The sequence below is a fragment of the Catharus ustulatus genome, chromosome 20, assembly GCF_009819885.2.
Source record: "Catharus ustulatus isolate bCatUst1 chromosome 20, bCatUst1.pri.v2, whole genome shotgun sequence".
Lineage (NCBI taxonomy): Eukaryota > Metazoa > Chordata > Aves > Passeriformes > Turdidae > Catharus > Catharus ustulatus.
This window is the reverse complement of record NC_046240.1, coordinates 5,421,685-5,438,047: the sequence shown is the minus strand read 5'-3', so window position 1 is coordinate 5,438,047 and position 16,363 is coordinate 5,421,685. Positions and strand designations below refer to the sequence as shown.

General features: G+C 44.8%; 1 protein-coding gene across 3 annotated transcripts in view; it reads left to right on the top strand.

The window, feature by feature from the left end:
• The window catches only part of TMEM94 (transmembrane protein 94), a 47,451-nt gene that overhangs the window by 16,729 nt on the left and 14,359 nt on the right, over positions 1 to 16,363 (top strand). For 2 of the 3 annotated variants that reach the window (XM_033077103.1, XM_033077102.2), the window contains 14 exons: positions 3,045 to 3,164; positions 3,823 to 3,950; positions 4,525 to 4,661; positions 5,305 to 5,501; positions 6,125 to 6,276; positions 6,536 to 6,638; positions 6,941 to 7,027; positions 7,683 to 7,799; positions 11,494 to 11,550; positions 13,329 to 13,433; positions 14,034 to 14,198; positions 14,418 to 14,627; positions 14,797 to 15,112; positions 15,833 to 16,006. In XM_033077103.1, the coding sequence (XP_032932994.1) occupies positions 3,045 to 3,164; positions 3,823 to 3,950; positions 4,525 to 4,661; positions 5,305 to 5,501; positions 6,125 to 6,276; positions 6,536 to 6,638; positions 6,941 to 7,027; positions 7,683 to 7,799; positions 11,494 to 11,550; positions 13,329 to 13,433; positions 14,034 to 14,198; positions 14,418 to 14,627; positions 14,797 to 15,112; positions 15,833 to 16,006 (2,068 nt within the window). The remainder of the gene's footprint in view (positions 1 to 3,044; positions 3,165 to 3,822; positions 3,951 to 4,524; positions 4,662 to 5,304; positions 5,502 to 6,124; positions 6,277 to 6,535; positions 6,639 to 6,940; positions 7,028 to 7,682; positions 7,800 to 11,493; positions 11,551 to 13,328; positions 13,434 to 14,033; positions 14,199 to 14,417; positions 14,628 to 14,796; positions 15,113 to 15,832; positions 16,007 to 16,363) is intronic. The other variant, XM_033077104.1, reaches the window with a different exon arrangement.

The following is a 16,363-nucleotide window of genomic DNA, read 5'->3' as shown; positions in this document are numbered from 1 at the left end:
CCAAAGCAGAAGGATGCAATCATCCCCTTTTTACCTGCTCCAGCCATGCCTCTCACGCTGAGGCTGGGATGGCCAGGGCAGGGATCAGCTCCAGAGGAGCCCTAAGTGCACTTAGAGGATTCTCTGCTCTCCAGGGCAGAGGAGGAAACAACTGCTCATTTTGTCCTTAGCACTTTTTGCCTTTAGGCACAGGCAAAAGGGAAGCACAGCCTTTTAAAATGCCTCCTGATACCCATCAGGGGTTTGCTTTCACTGTAACCTGGAGTTTACTGTCTGCTCTTTCTTTGTTGTTCTTCAGAGGAACCCTGTGCTGAGGCAGCTGGGTGGGAAGGTGTCTTGCTGTTTCTGTTTGGACCGGAAAATTAGCGGCTTTCTCTTTGTAGTTTTCCAAAGCAAAGATGTGAATGTTGAGGTTTTTTATTAATGAACTGACACCTCCTGTGAGCAGCTTCTTCACCCTGGGGTGCTCACTGCCTGGTTTGTGGCAGGAAGAGCACTTGCAGCTGATGAAAGGCTTGAAAGATCCCTCTGGTACAGCTTCAGAGCCTGGGTTTGCCAAAGGTTTACTTAAGGGCATTTGAAAAATGCCTCATTAGCAGTTGATGACTTAGCAGGGCAGCTTCTGTTGCATAAACCTGGAGCTGCCCCTTGCCAGGAGCTCAGGGTGGCTCTTCTGGCCTGTCCCCAGGCTCTTTGCCTTCACCCACAGCAGGGTACCTGAGTGCCCCCAGCAGCCCTCACTCACAGTATTTCAGTGTTTGCCAGATTGGCTCTGCCTCCTTTGCCAAATACTCCGTGTTCTAAGTGTCAGGATGGGTGTTGAACAATCCCTGCCCTTCCTGCCCTTCCTCTTCCCCAGCCCTGCCACGCTGCACTTGTCCTTTGTCACCTGCTGCAGCCACGTTCCTTTGTGGCTGCCCTTATCTTGTCTGACACTTTGCCAAACCAGTGACTCCTGTGTAAAGTCTGGAGCAGGTGTGCAAGTGTTTCAGGAACTTTTTTTGATTATCTTTGGATTTGCTGCCTTTTTGTGCTCACTGCCTGCTGAGCTGTGGCAGTTTCTCTTTCCAGGCACTGTGTGACTGTAGTAGATGTTGGGATTAAGTGCAGCTTTCCTCTCATTTGTTCTGTAGCTCCTGGTGTATCCATTGGAACCAGCTCAGTGTCTAAGCAGACTTTGCTTTTCAGTTCAAGTCCCTATTATTTTTGTTGCCTTTCATTCTGTGTGTTTTATTTATCTGTCTGCTTTCCCCATGTTGGAGAAGATTTTTTTTTTCTCTGGGTGCCTTGCTCTGCCCCAGACAGACAAGAGAGAGAGAGCCCTGATTGTCCCTTGCTCGGTGCTGCTCTCAGACACTCCTGTTTGCAGCACTCTGGTGCAGCAGCATGGCTGGTGCCAGCTCCACTGCCATCTTCTCCTCTGGGAGTCTTTAAGACACTCCTATGTTTAGTCCTGTGCTGATGTTACCTGGGCTGCTTCCAAGAACAACACAGAACTGCTTCCTCTATTCCTAAAACTGACACAGAGAATGAAAACTGCAGCAGGATTATTTTTAGTTCTGTAAAAGTGCAGCTAAAGCAGCATTGCTGGACTCTGCCTGGACAGAATTTGCTGTTTCGCATTGTCCCTGATAGGTGGTGAGAATGTGTGTGTGTGGTAGATGGTATTTGAAAGAGAATTTATGTTGTATTCCTCAACACTGCATTACAGTTTTGGATTGGACTGTCAGTGCAAATGAGTCTGAAGTCCAAGATGAGTTTCCAGTAAATGTTCATCATGAAACCTTGCAGTTAAGGAACAGGAAGAAGAGATGAGAACTAAGCTGCACTTGCAGAGCTGGGTGTGTGCAAGCAGCTCCTGAGGAGCAGAACTGCTGCAGTTTGAGACCACAGTGGATTTGGCAGGGCTGGGAAGAGCAGGAAGAGCTGCAGCTCCTGCCTGAGCTCTGGGCTGTGTCACACTGGTGGGGACAGGAGGGACAAACTTCCTGCCTGTTTGTGTTCCACAGTTCTGTACTCTGGGCACAGTATGACACACGTGAACCTTTCCAACATGCAGGATATCCTGTGTGCTGTACATGCTCAATGTGTTTGTATTAAAACATGAAATGCTCATGAGAACTTTGGTTTAGCAGTTCCCTCTCATGGACACCTGCCTGCCCTTTCTGTTGATTAGCTGTCAGTGATCTGGTGCCCCCAGTTCCTCACTGCAATCTGGGATTCCAAAGAAAGGAAAGTGCTCATGCTCCTGGCCCAGAAATGCAAGTGTTTACCCCACTTTGTTGTTACCAGCACTTTATGACAGAGTTTTCCATATGGCATGCTCCTGGGATGTTTCCTTTGGGACTGCTGCCTCTTTGCTGAGCACTGAGGGAGTGGTGCTGTGAACTCTGTGCTTCCTGCAAATCCAAATGTCTCCTTTGCAGTTCAGCACTTAAAACTCCAGTGTTGGCTCTTGTAGAAAGAGGAGTTGATTACAGGGTCATGCCTGGTCCTGAATTGATCCACAGCCTAACATTTACATCTGGGAGCTTCTGCATTGAAGTAGGCAGGACTTACAAACAAAAATCTGTAGCAAGCAGTTGTGGAAATTGGACTGCTCTTGTTTTGAATTGCAGATATTCTACTACTTAGTTTTTACTATTGTTAGCAAAATTCATCCTGTATCATTAAAATTCTACCATAACTGTGTTCTGTTGTCTCTTGAGGCTGATACCAGTTGGAGCCTGCATAACCTCTGTTTGTATTGTCCTCAGCCTCTCCTGATTAGATCTTGTTTCACAGAAAAGACTTGGTATTGTGCTTTGATAAAGTATTTATCAGCACAGTTGGGACCGGTTTGTTTACCTGATACTATCTAAGTGCTCCAATTCCAGCCAGCAGTCTAAAGTTCACAGGAGGGAAGATGATTTCAGGAAAATGGAGAATCAAACTGGTGATGGTGAGTGCAGGGCATTCACAGTCACATGCTCTGTCAGCCACCAGGAAAAAACCTAAAAGGCAAATAAGGAAGCACTAACCAGTTTATTTTTCTGGCACCTCAGGATGAGATGACCTCAAGTTTGGGCCTTACCACAAAGAAAGCCCTCACGATCCTGAGAGACCAATTGTCAGCACTGCTGGAGGGACATCAGAAGGAACGGAAAAAAGGGACCTCATGGAAGGTGAGGCACCAAACAGCACAAGTTGGGCACTTGATCTCCCCTTCAGGTAAAGATGAGGGCTGAACAGAAGTTGGCTGCATTCCCTCCCAGAGTGTCCAGGTGTAGAAGTGCTGAAATCCTTGGGAGCAAAGTAAGGAATCTACCCAAGGGTGAGTTTTTGTTAGCACTTCTGGATGCCAGAGCTCAGTGGGAAAATGCCTCTTGTCCTGTGAAGGATCTCAGGACTTCAGGAGCCTCTAAGGGCAGTGGGCTTAGAGGGTCCATCTCAGGTGGGGATAAAGAGCTGTGAAGCTCAACAGGCTCCCCTTGTCCACTGTGTTTTCCTGGCATATATGTCGAATACAAAGTGCCAGTGTTTATGCACAGTGCTTAAAAGTGTTCCTTGGTTTCTCAGTGACAATGGGACAGCCTGACCCAAAAGCCATTTTTCCAATCAAGAGAAAAGCAGAGAGTGTTCACCCAGACTCACCAGCTGAATATCCATTGGTGCTGAAGGATTCACACAATGGATCTGGGATGCTGTGTGTCATGTTCAGGGGTTTTGCAAAGTTCTGTTCTCCCTGGAGCACCAGCTGTTGTCTTCACCCTTTCTCATTCTGCTTTTCCAAATGTCTGGCTCTGTATTCCATGAGTGCTGACTGCTGCTCTCCCTTTGCAGGAGGTGTGGAGGAGCAGTTTCCTGTACCATGGTAACCGCTGCTCCTGCTTCCACTGGCCTGGTGCATCTCTGATGCTGCTGGCAGTGCTGCTGCTGCTGTGCTGCTATGGGAGCCAGCCACAGGGGAGGTGAGCAAAGCTTCCTGTGCTGCTTAACTGAAGCAAGGTGGTGGTTTTATGTCATCTTAGTACTGGGTGTGATTGACATAAGTGTTGTCCCTCATTCTGTCTAGATATCTAGGTATCAGCATGCTCACACTGGTAATTTCCTATCAATCCTTTTAACAGAACTTCAGCCAACTTAATTCTACTTCTAATAGACCCAGAGAGTGTCCTGTGGAAAGACTGAGGGATTTCTTTTCTACAGCATTCCTAGATCTTTAAAACTCCTAAGGCATTATCTTAGTTAGGAAGTATTTTCAAACTGGAGAAATTAGTGGCTCATGGGAGAAGTCAGTGTGCTATACATGCCTTGACCATATTTGCAAAGTTTTTAATTGAGATGGGTCCTTTCAGACCTCTCTGGTGTAATTATCCTGAAGAAGTGTGATCATGTGTTTCTTTTTGAGCCATAAATCTGTGAGATGTGGGAATAAACAACCAGGCAGTTGTATGTTTATCTCTGTGGGTGTCTGGCAGTGTATTCTGCTCGTTTACTCAAACCTCATCTGCATTCTGCTTCCTCCTGTTTTGCTCTGTGAAGCCAAGGTGCTGAGATAGTCAATGCCCTGGCACTCTTCCTCCTGCTCCTCTTGGATCTTCTCATGATCGGGCGTCAAGAGAGGCTGAAGTGCAGAGAGGTGGAGAGGAGGCTTCAGACCATTGTTGATAAGATAAACGGTGAGGCCTCCTTCATCTGTCCCATTTTTACTTGTGTTTTCCTCCCATTGAATCTTTCCCCAAACCTGATCACATGCATTCCTAATTAAGCTTGCCAACCTTCCCCTGTGTTGCACAGAAGCAGGCTGTGGGAAGTGTGTTCTCCTCATGCCTGTCCTGTAAAATAGTTATTTTGAGCTGTCATGTGGCCATGTGCTTCCAAGCTGTTTGTTAGCAGGTGGGTGTCTGTTATGGCTGAGCTTTGGAGTAATTCAAATCCTCATGTCCTTATAAAAATATCTGCCTTGCAGCAGATGATGAGGGGAGAACACGTGGGGCTGTACCAGAACACGGAGCAGAAGGAAATAAATTGCTGTGTGTGAGCATCGTGTCAGCAGGGGCTTTGGGACCTGAGGGGGCAGCTCCTGTCAGTGGGGCAGTTTTAAGGACTTAAGTCTTTAGCTTTTCTGTTGTACAGGTTTTTAAATGACTGTTTAGTTGTTAATGCTGGGTGGAGAGAGAAGGGAAAAGCCATCAAGGAGGACAAGGGAGATGATAAAAGATAATGGGAACGGGCTGAGCTTAGCACTGGGGGACTTATAACCACTACAGGACATAAATCCAGAATTGTACCACTTAATTCTTTCACACTCTGTGCTTTCAGATACACTTGGCAAAGAGGTGAAATGGCCAGACTCCATGTACCCTGACCTTCACATGCCTTATGCCCCCTCCTGGTCCCTTCACTGGGCCTACAGGGATGGGCATCTTGTCAACCTGCCCGTGAGCCTCTTGGTAGAAGGAGATGTTGTTGCTTTGAGGCCAGGCCAGGAGTCATTTGCTTCTCTGAGAGGGATTAAGGTAACTTGCTTGTCTAATTTCCCTGGCCTGTAACAATATATTTCCCAGGTTTTTCTTGCTAATACTCTAATTCCCAGAGTACAGATTACTGGAGTGTTTGGTTTCTTCTGACCTTGAAAATAGCTTGAAATTCCAGTTCAGTCAAGGATGGTGCATAGTTAGCCAGACTGAATCCTCTCTATGAGCTCCCAAATCCACTAGACAGAGACACTAATGTTATACAAAGCACCACATTTCCTCCTCTCTCAGGTCAAGGGGAAAATGTAATGTGCTGCTAAATATAAGTGGAGTAAATCTATCCAGTAGGATAATATGACATACAAACCTCGTCCTTTATCCTGCTTTTTATGTGCAGAAATAAAGTTTGTCTGCTTTGACCTTCTCCTTACTCCTGATTTATTATAAAAGAAGGTAATATAAAATACCTGGTGTAGAAGTAAATTAACTACTCACTTACAAGATCTATACAATGATTTTACTACTTGAAGAAGGTTGGAAAAGTTTAAAGCTTCAAATTTACCTTTGGTGGTTTTAATTGTGGCTTTCTCTCCAAATGCCAATTCTCATGAAATAACCAGATGTGCTTGAACACAAACCTTTGGGCTCTGTGACCTTTCTTCTAGGATGATGAGCACATAGTTCTGGAGCCTGGAGATCTGTTTCCACCTTTCTCACCCCCACCCTCCCCAAGGGGAGAAGTGAAGAAGGGCCCTCAGAATCCTCAGCTCTATCGCCTCTTCCGTGTGTTGAAGACCCCAGTAATTGATAATGTCAGGTGAGTTAAGTACAGGGCACAGTGCTGCCTTCCTGCTAAGCAGGTGAGGAGACCTGAGGAATTTGCTTGGCAGCACTGCAAATTTACACTGGCAAGTGCCACACTCTTATTGTAGGTGTTGGCTTCTCTTTTGACAGCTCTCCCTCTTACCACAGGCTGAGCACAGTGTTCTCATCCAGTCTGCTAGGAGGTTTATATCCAAGGAAAATAAAGGGTTAGGGTCTTGGTTGCTGAAATTTCAAGCTGTTCTGTTTTTTAGGTGGTGCCTGGAAATGGCTCTGTCACGGCCTGTGACAGCCCTGGATAATGAGAGGTTCACTGTGCAGTCAGTGATGCTGAAATATGCTGTCCCTATTGTGCTGGTAGGTCTCATTCCAAGCCTTTGCCCTTGAGAATAGACATGTTTTGTCAACAAATCTGAAGAATTTGCAGCCATCAACAGGAAGTTGTGGCCAGGCTCACTCATGCAGCTGACTCTGTGTGTACCCTGGGCAGTTCAGAGATGCTGAGCCATGTAACCATGAGAGTGGAGGGAGGAACTGCAGCAACAAATCAAAAATCTATTTTTCATACTTACCCCAGGGCTGAGAATGTTGCAAGGCACTGAAAACACCTTGGCTGCAAGTGCCAGCAGTTGGGTGACAGTGCCATCTCTGAATTGCAGGCTGGATTCCTGATCACCAATGCCGTGCGCTTCATTTTCCAAGCTCCTGGAATTGCTTCCTGGCAGTACACTCTTCTTCAGCTGCAGGTAAAGGAGAGCACTGAGCTTCTCTACACCTCTTTCCCAGAGCACTATCCAGATGAATTCCCTCCCTCAGTGACTTAATTGATCCTCTGGCAGCATCCTGTGCATCCTGGCTCTGGAAGCATGCTGGATCCAGGAGCATTCAGTGGAGGAGGACAACAGAACTGCCCTGGCCATTCCTTACAGACTTAACTTTAAATGTTTTGCTCTCTCATTTGCCATGTATGTGTGTATCTATATCTATATCTATATCTATATCTATATCTATATCTATATCTATATCTATATCTATATCTATATCTATATCTATATCTATCTGTATCATCTGTGTCTGTATCATCTGTATCTATATCTATGTCTATGTCTATATCTATATCTATCTATATCTATCTATGGTATCCTTTGCCTTTAAACTCATTAGAGTTTATGCCAAATTCAGCAGGAAAACCAGCTGCAAGTTGGTGTGATTGATTCATTGCCTCCTTCATTGAACACCCCTAAGGTGTGCACTGTTTGGCACTGCTTCCAGTCCCCTTCCTTCTTGCCCTGGCCTTTTATCCTTACCCTCTCACAGTGGTGGACAAGATGTCATGTGAGAGGTTCTGACTTCTTGTTGTCTCTGTGCTTGCTGGTGATCACAGGTTGGTTTTTTTTTCAGGTGAATGGTGTCTTACCCATCCTTCCATTGCTGTTTCCTGTCCTATGGATTCTTGCTACAGCTTTTGGAGAAGCCAGAGTGTTGGCCCAGATGAGCAAGGCCTCATCCTCCTCACTGGTAGGTTTCTCTCCATATCAAACCATTGCAGAGACAAGGGCAGGAGATGAAAAGGCTCTGTGAAGTGAGCACACTTAATTCAGCAGATGTGTGCACATAATTATAAAACCTTGTTGGATGTCCCAGCTGTGCCCTCTCCCTGGAGTACAATATTACTTCTTGAACAGATGCTTTAATTTTCTTAACCTCTCTACAGCTATCCCAAGGTGATTCCATAAAACTCTTCAAGACATGTGCTTTCTGTCAGATAAATACAATTTATCAGAGGGGCCAACATGGAGATACATGCCCTGTGGTGGCTGTAACTTGCCAATGTGTAGGAAGGAATGAGATACACCATGTCCTCTGCAATGCCCTGTGGGCTGAACAATCCTTTCCTGAGGCTCTGGGGCTCTGTTTGCAGGCATGGCCTCTGAGTAGGTCAGGGAGTAAGAGCAGTTTCTGTGGTTATGTGGTTGTGCTGGTGTGGGGAGTGGAGTTTGGTGGTGTGATGGGATGTGATCCTGAGTTGGATGTGCTGTTGCACATCCCTTCTTTTGTCCTGGTGGCAGTACTGGTGAGATGCACGGAGCTATGTTTGTCTTCTGTGCTGATTTCTGTTACTTGACAGAGTTTCCCTCTCCTTGTCCTTCCTTGGCCCCTGTGGCCCTGGGTCTGTGTTTTCTATTCTTTTCTCTCTAGCTGAACATGACTAAGCTGCCTGTGTCCTGGGAGGAGGGACATGTTACATCCCTTAGCATTTGCACCTTTAGAATCTCTTCTCAGTGTTTTTGCCACTTTACCTTTCCTACCCATTCTCAGCATCACTTGGTTTGTACTTTTTGAAACCTCCCTCTTGCCCTTCACAATTCACAATTCAGCTGGGAAAAGCCAGAGCTCCTTGGCTTCCTTGCTTCATCCTTCTCAATGTTCCCATTTGCCCTGTCACTCATACTTGCACCTTCCTTTTTTTCTTTCCTGTCTTCTCCTTTTTCTTGTCCAGGCAACTCTGTCTGTCCAGCCAGCTCTTTCTGTGGCATCTCAGACATGATCCTCCATCCTTGCTGCTGCAGGACAGCTGCTGTGATGTGCCTTGGTCACTCACCCCCTGGCCAGGGCAGTCACTTGGCCTCTCTATTTCTCTCCTTCCTTCTCTCTTTCCTTTGTTCAAAATGTAGCAGGTAAGACCCTTCTCCTCTCCAATCACTTGGCCTGCTTGATGGCAACTTGGCCACTTCTCCACCTTCTCCCCCTTCCTATCATGTTCAAGCTGTTTGATTCCCAATTTTTCAAAGCCAGAAGTGGCCCTTGTGGCTGATTGAAAGGACACAAACCAGTGCCCCCCTAAAGAAGCCCATGCCTCAAGTTTCATTACTACAGTTGGACTGCAGCAACATTCCTTTTATAAAGGAATTTGCTGTTGGTTTGAAAATATTTGTACTGCCTTTGATAGGTTGTCTCAGTAATTATTTACCTTCACTGCTAAAAATGGACATTCTGTGTTAGTGGGAATTTCTGCAGTATCTGATTTCCAGCCCTTGGAAAATTTACATCTTTTGTCTCTTAGATTTAAGAGCAAAGAGCACGTCAATCAAAATTCTGCTCTGTTCTAACTACTCACATTCCTTTTTTCCATGGCTGGTTAAGTAAACAGTTCAAGCACCTTGAGGCACTATAAGCATATTTTCCAAACCTCTAATCTTTCTCTTGGCCCCTCTTAGCTTTCTCCACTGTTTCAGGATCACTCTAGGGTTATGAATCTCAAACCCCACAAAATATTCCAGTAATAGCTGTGTTTCTGATACATTTCAGAATGATTTGGACTTTCTGCTCTGTGTTCCCTTGTTTGTACAAGAAAGGATCCCATTAGATCTTTCAGCCACTGCTTTAAAAGGCCAGGCTTTGTTCAGCTGCAGTTACTGCTTTCTGAGAATCCTCATCCTGTAATCCAGCCTTCCTTTTTGCACCTAAATGCCCAGCCTGAGTTTGGTGCCTGTTGGGATACATGTTTTTGCACATTGCCCAAGCATTCCATAGGGTTCTGTGACAGTGATCTCTCCTCTTTACATTGCACCCTGCCCTAAACTTTGTATCCTTTACACTCTCTATCAGTAATGTGTTATTTTTAGTTTTCTCTCAGATTTGTCCCTGCTTGAGCTAGTAAAACATTATTGCAAATAATTTCTCTTTCTGTTCCATTTAGAGATAGTCTGTTTCTAATATTTCTGACATGGGCCCTATTACTTCAGCATTTTCATTAGCAAACTAGTCAAGCATTTAGAATCTAGTCAAATTACCAAATAGTCTATGTCAAAAGCAGTACTTCTATCAGACAAATTTCTAATTTTGTAAAAAAAGATAACACAATAGTTTGAGGAGGTTTGCTGCTCATACAGTTGTGGTGTTTGGCACTGATTGTATTATTCCAGTTCTTTTTTTTTTTAGATTGAGTCTCATATTAGCTGCTCTTTTATTCTGTGTGAAATCAAAGTCTGTCTGGGGTCCTGTGGTAACTTGGATGGTTCTCCTTCCCTTTTTGGGCATTGGCACCACTTCCATTGAACTGGGACTTAATCCATAGTTCAAGCCTTGTGCAAAATCAGCAGTAGCAGTCATTGTCCAGGCCTGCTAATTGAACATATTTACTTTCAGTAGCTGGTGTTGGAATGGAAAATATTTCATAGTTATCATATGGTATGATTGTATCACTGAATAAGGAATAGCAATATTTATTTAACACGTCTGCCTTGCCTACAATGCTCATTTGCAATTTCACTGTCTTTAACAAGCAGTGGTCTGGTTTTAATTACCTCCTGGTACACTTTTTCTTATTTTTTATGTTAATTCTTACTTCTATTTTTGCTTTTACTCAAAACTGGTCTCTTGTTTTTACTATGGGATTGTTGCTTTTTAAAATTGTAACAAATTTTCTTCACCAGTTCCTAATTATCCTTTGTAGTTCTCAGTTTAAATGATTTCTGACAGATTTCTCTTGCCTTTTTTCAGCTTTGTTAAACTGATCCTTTTTCAAGTGCCAGATATATGCATTATTATTTGGGCTATAGCTCTATTTACATATAAATGTAATTGCCATGTTCACTTATGGTTATGAATTGACTTAAATTTAACTTCTTCAAAATTTCATTTAGTGTGGAATACCTTTGTACTGGATGCAAAAATTCTGAGTTAGTGAATTTCTCAGTGTGATTCCAAGAGCACCGTGGTGGTGCCCTGCTATAATTTCTTTTCATTTCCTATCCACATCCCATTCATATCACCTCATTCCTCTGTGTCCATTGTGTTCCAGGCACCTGCTTTTCCAACCCCTCTTCCAGCTCCCTTCCTGTAACTGACCCATATAAGTTAAAATCAGATCACTCAATCCTGTCTCTTTCTGACTAAAAATAACCACCCAGAAAGAGCCTTCTCTGGGTCTAATTGCTATTATTTTCTCTGTAGACATCTAGGTAATGACTGTGTGTTCCTCTGTGATGTACAGCACCAAGCACTTTTCCTGTGCTTCACAAGTAGATAAAAGCAGAGTCCATTAAAGACTTAATTGCTTTGATGAGTTATCAGTCTGCCTCGGTCCAGCGATTCCCAGGGAGCAGGACTCCTGCTTTCTCCTCCCTGAAGGCACATCCTGAGGGAAGGATGTTCCTCATGGCACACTTCTGAGCACAATTATAGTAACTGGTCTCTTCTCTTGCTGCAGCTTGCTAAGTTTTCAGAGGACACTCTCAGCAGCTACACAGAGATGGTATCTTCTCAGGTACTATTATTATGAATTGTTTTCCTCCATCTTCACTGCAGAACTTCATGATATCCTTTCCCTTCCTCTCTGATCTGCTTGTTGCTAGACCCTTTTTACTTGTGTCAGTTGTCCATTGTCACTCATTTGTTGCTTTAGTTTGCTGTGCATGCAGGTTGCATGTCTCCCCCTCTGCCTCCCCATGTAAATACTGCTATGCTGACCAGAGATGGAGGTGACCTCGATACTGAGTCCAGTTGTGCTTTTCTGAATATTGCAAATGGTTTGAAATCAACATTTTCTATTCTGGAGGCAGTACCTCTTCTAAGTCCTGTTTCACCAGTAAAATAAACTTTGTGTGGTGTGTGTCTGAAAGAAGGGAAGTATTTTGCTTGTACCAGAGAAACCTTGTTCCAGCCAAAACTAAAACCCAGAGGGAATGGTGGTCAGCACCCAGACCAAACTGCAGAGGGGACCACGGGATATTCAGGTTTTTTAAAAGTTTGATCCTGCTCCATAGGCTTCTTATCAGGCTTAAGCACATTACTGGTGCTTCCAAAGCAATTAACATTCAGGAGCCCTTTTTCTGGTGAAGGAACTGCTCTGGCCACTCTATGAATTGCATCATCCAGACTGAACAGGTTGGTAGAGGAAAGATATTCTCTGTCTAATCTGATGTTAAGATTCCCCATTCTGTAAGGAGGCAGATGGACTCCAGGAGTGATTAAAGGTCCCTAGGTATGTTAAGAATCAATTCCTGTCTCCTTGCTCCCAGTCACTCAGAGGAATGCAGAAGGGTGCACACAAGTGTTTCCTTTGCTGAATATTTTGTTGCCTTTCTGTGGCAGTTTGTGATTTAGCTGAGATGTTTTTCAGATATTCTATGGGATTGATTTTAGCTGACCTACCTTGTTGAGAAGATCTATTTCTTTCCTTTTGTAACATTTTTTCTCAGAAGAAACTGGTTTAAATAAGAGCTTTTTTTTTCTTGGTGATAGCTCTGGATTGTTTTGCATTTGAACTTACTGCTGCACTAACAATGCATTAGGATCCAAGGAATGTGACTTGAGTAGCTTAGGGAGAAGTGCTCTGCAGTCACAGTATTCCAGAATAACAGCTAAAAATGAGTAACATAACACAGTAATTCAATCCTGGTTGGCTGGCTTTAGGATTGCCAGAGGAAAACACACAGCTCTGGTGCTTGCTGCTATCCAGACTCCCTCTGAAACATGTTTGTGTGGAAAATGAAGGGTTCCAACTAGACATTTTAATTTTGCAAAATATCCCCTTCTTTCCATTCCATTACAATTCCTTTGTATGGATGGAGTAGCCAGGGCACCTTGGCTTTGTTTCTGATTTTATCATTACCTCAGTAAATCGTCTCACCACAGGGCCCCCATCCTTTACCTGATCTGCAGCTTGGTGATAGGAAACCAAAGGCCTCATCAATCCAAGGGGTTGAGTTATTCAGGATAAAAATACCAAGAGGTGACAAACTGATCCACTTGAAACAAACTCCAGAATTCATTTCTGTGTTTTTGGGTAGACAGGAGGTAGTTTCAGTGAATTCTCAATTCAACAATCAGACTGACTGTTAGCAATCAGTGGAGGGGAGAAGAAATGCTTTTCCCTGGAGAACACCAGCACTGTATCAGGTAACAGGTTCCCACAGAGACTGATGTCTATCCCTGTGTTGAAAGTGGAAGCAGGTAATGTCATACTCCCTTTTTTCCTTCTCTCCCTTCATCTCCCACGGAATGAGTCTCTAACTGGCTGATGTCCTCTGCTTCCCTCCCCAGGAAATGATACGCTGTATCTGGAGCCACTTCCTCTGTGTTTTAAAAGGCAAATCCCCAACTCTGAGCTTCACCTCCAGCTTGCTCCACAGTCTGGGATCTGTCACTGTGAGTATTGCTGGGTTGTCAGAAAGAGGAGCCCTGTGAGGATGCTTCATTTGCATCACTCATATCATCCTTCCCTGAGCACAGACTGCTTGCAATCAATTCACTGTGCTGGAATTAGAAACCCTTCAGGCACCTGTCTTTGTAGAAGAGTTTATGACTGTCTTGTCATGTCCAAGCACATTTACAGGCTAAAACAATGGTTTGAGATACTCTGTGACATCTGAGAGGATGTCTGTATTTTCCAGCTCTGGTTCTGGTCAAATTTCCCTCTTGATTCCTGTGCAAGAACCAGGTGTTTTGGGTCCTGGTAAGGTGAAATAGGTTGAGTGGTTGCTTCCTTCCCTTGGTCTTCATGCCTAGTTTTGTAATATGCTGAAGTAAAATTGGTATTAAATAACCCATCAATCTTGTTAGAGTAAGGAATTCTTTAATTTCTTGGAGTGTTATTAGGTGCAGTTTCTTAAGAGAGAAAGTTGGTGAAGGAGAGACTTGTCTATCTCCCATGTGTTTATTAAAGTCATTATATTTACAGCTATGCATGAACACTGAGATGTTTTCACTAAGATTTTGCTTTCTTGGGGGTATTGTGGGATGTTCTAGGTGCTCTGCTGTGTAGACAAGCAGGGGATTCTTTCCTGGCCAAACCCCAGCCCAGAGACTGTTCTGTTCTTCAGTGGGAAGGTGGAACCACCTCATGACAGCCACGAAGACCTGACTGACGAGATCTCCACACGTTCCTTCTGCCATCCTGAGATGGAAGATGAGGTGGGTGATCCTCACTCCGTTATGCAGTGTGCTGCCTGCAATCACAGTTTGACACACAATGTGATATTCTAGAGAAGTCCTGTGCCATAATTCTTTGCTTAAAGATGAAGAAGCAAGCGAGGATCCTTTCCTCCAGGAGTTCTGAAGCAGCAGGTGAATCAGCAGTGCCTTGTGTTCAGCCCCTGAATCACCACCCTTCTCTCTGTTGGTCTCCCACAGCCCCATGAGAGAGATGCTTTGCTCTCTGGCCCACTGGCAGACACAGTGCACATGGCCAATGAACAAGACAGGAACAACTGGTCTGGTGATGCTCCAAAGGCTCCTGAAGCCTCTGCCCACCGAAAGCCAAACAGCAGAAGCAAACATCCCTCTGGATCCAACGTGAGCTTTAGCAAGGACACAGAGGGTGGAGAGGAAGAACATACTCAGGTAGGACTTACTGGAGGGGTACACAGGTGGGTTTTTGTGGAGCTGTAACACAAACTCAAGCCCATAGAGTCCCCACTGTTGGGGATTTTAACTGGGAATTCCCTGCAGGATTCTGGGTTCAAGCTGTATTCATTGTAACCAACTTCAGTTTCTCTGCCTGTTGGACTAGGTTGCTGGAGACAGCGAGGTGTTGGCTTGTGAGGCTGAGGACTTTGTGTGTGACTACCACCTGGAGATGCTCAGCCTATCCCAAGACCAGCAGAACCCCTCCTGCATCCAGTTTGATGACTCCAACTGGCACATGCACCTGAATTCCCTCAAGCCTCTGGGGCTGAACGTGCTGCTCAACCTGTGCAATGCCGGCGTGACCGAGCGCCTGTGCCGCTTCTCCGACCACCTCTGCAACATCGCCCTGCAGGAGACTCACAGTGCTGTGCTGCCTGTCCACGTGCCCTGGGGCCTCTGTGAGCTTGCCAGGCTCATAGGTGAGGAGGAACTGGATGGACAGACACAGAGAAATCAGAGCTGTCAATAGACACTTAATCCTTAGAGAGAATATTTCCCCAGTCCCGTTTGCTGAGGAGGTGGAAATACAGAGCTGACTCTGTTGTTTGGTTGCCAAAAGAGTTTATTAAAGAGATGGCTTTTGGCAAGTCCTGACATTGTCAGCGCTATCCAAGGAACAAATGTCATCAAGGATAGTGCCAGCCAGCCCTGGCTAGGCTTCATATTCTTCTAGTCTGAGTCTGCCAGTCTCATTAGGAGACAAAGAATACCTGCTAATGAACAGATATTTAGCTTGCCTTTACAGCAGAGCTTTAGAGGGAGTTTGGGGATAAATGATGTACCTCAGCTCATTTTAGAGATGGGAAAATGAAGGCATGGGGTAGTAAGAGGTTGGAGGTAACACTTGGATTAAAAGCTGGAAACTTGACCTCACTTCTGTGCCTGTCCTGTGATGTCAGTTGCTCTCATCAGTGAGAGCATGGACACTGTAATTACCAATCTACTCCTTTTGGGGGTTTTTTATCCTACATCTCAAGCCATATTTACTTAGATGCACAGTAAGCACAGCTTACCTACCAATTGCTGGGGAGGTGTCAGAATGAGCACAGGCAAAGTGAGTGGCACTGAAGCAGGAGAAGGGACTTTTCTTCTGCATTGATTAGAGCCTGATTTTCCTCCTCCTTGTGTTCATGTTTCAGGTTTTACACCAGGTGCTAAAGATCTTTTCAAGCAGGAGAACTATTTGGCTTTGTACCGCTTGCCAAGTGATGAGATGGTTAAGGAAACCATCCTGGGGAAGCTTTCATCCATCACCAAGAGGAGACCCCCCCTGAGCCACATGATCAACCTGTTTGTGAAGGACACCACTACCAGTAAGGCTGCCTCTTTCTCTGGGCATGCACTTGGCACAGGGTGAGCTTTTCCTCAGAAAATGTCAGGCTGGAGGAGTCCCTGTGGGGTCTCTTACCCCCACTCTGCCCATGGCCAGTGCAGATGTGATTAACAAACTTCAGTGATCATCTGTGTTGTACTGAGGGGGCCTTGACTCACTCCAGAATCATAAATAATTTAAAAAAAAATCTTAGCACAATAGCAGACCTGTTTTCTGGGAACAAATGGAAGTGCAGAGCATGGTATGGGTTTATTGAGTTTGTTGTAGACTTCATGATAGTAGTGAAGCTAACACTGCACAGGTTGAATATCACTTTGAATTTTAGTTAATAATGCTC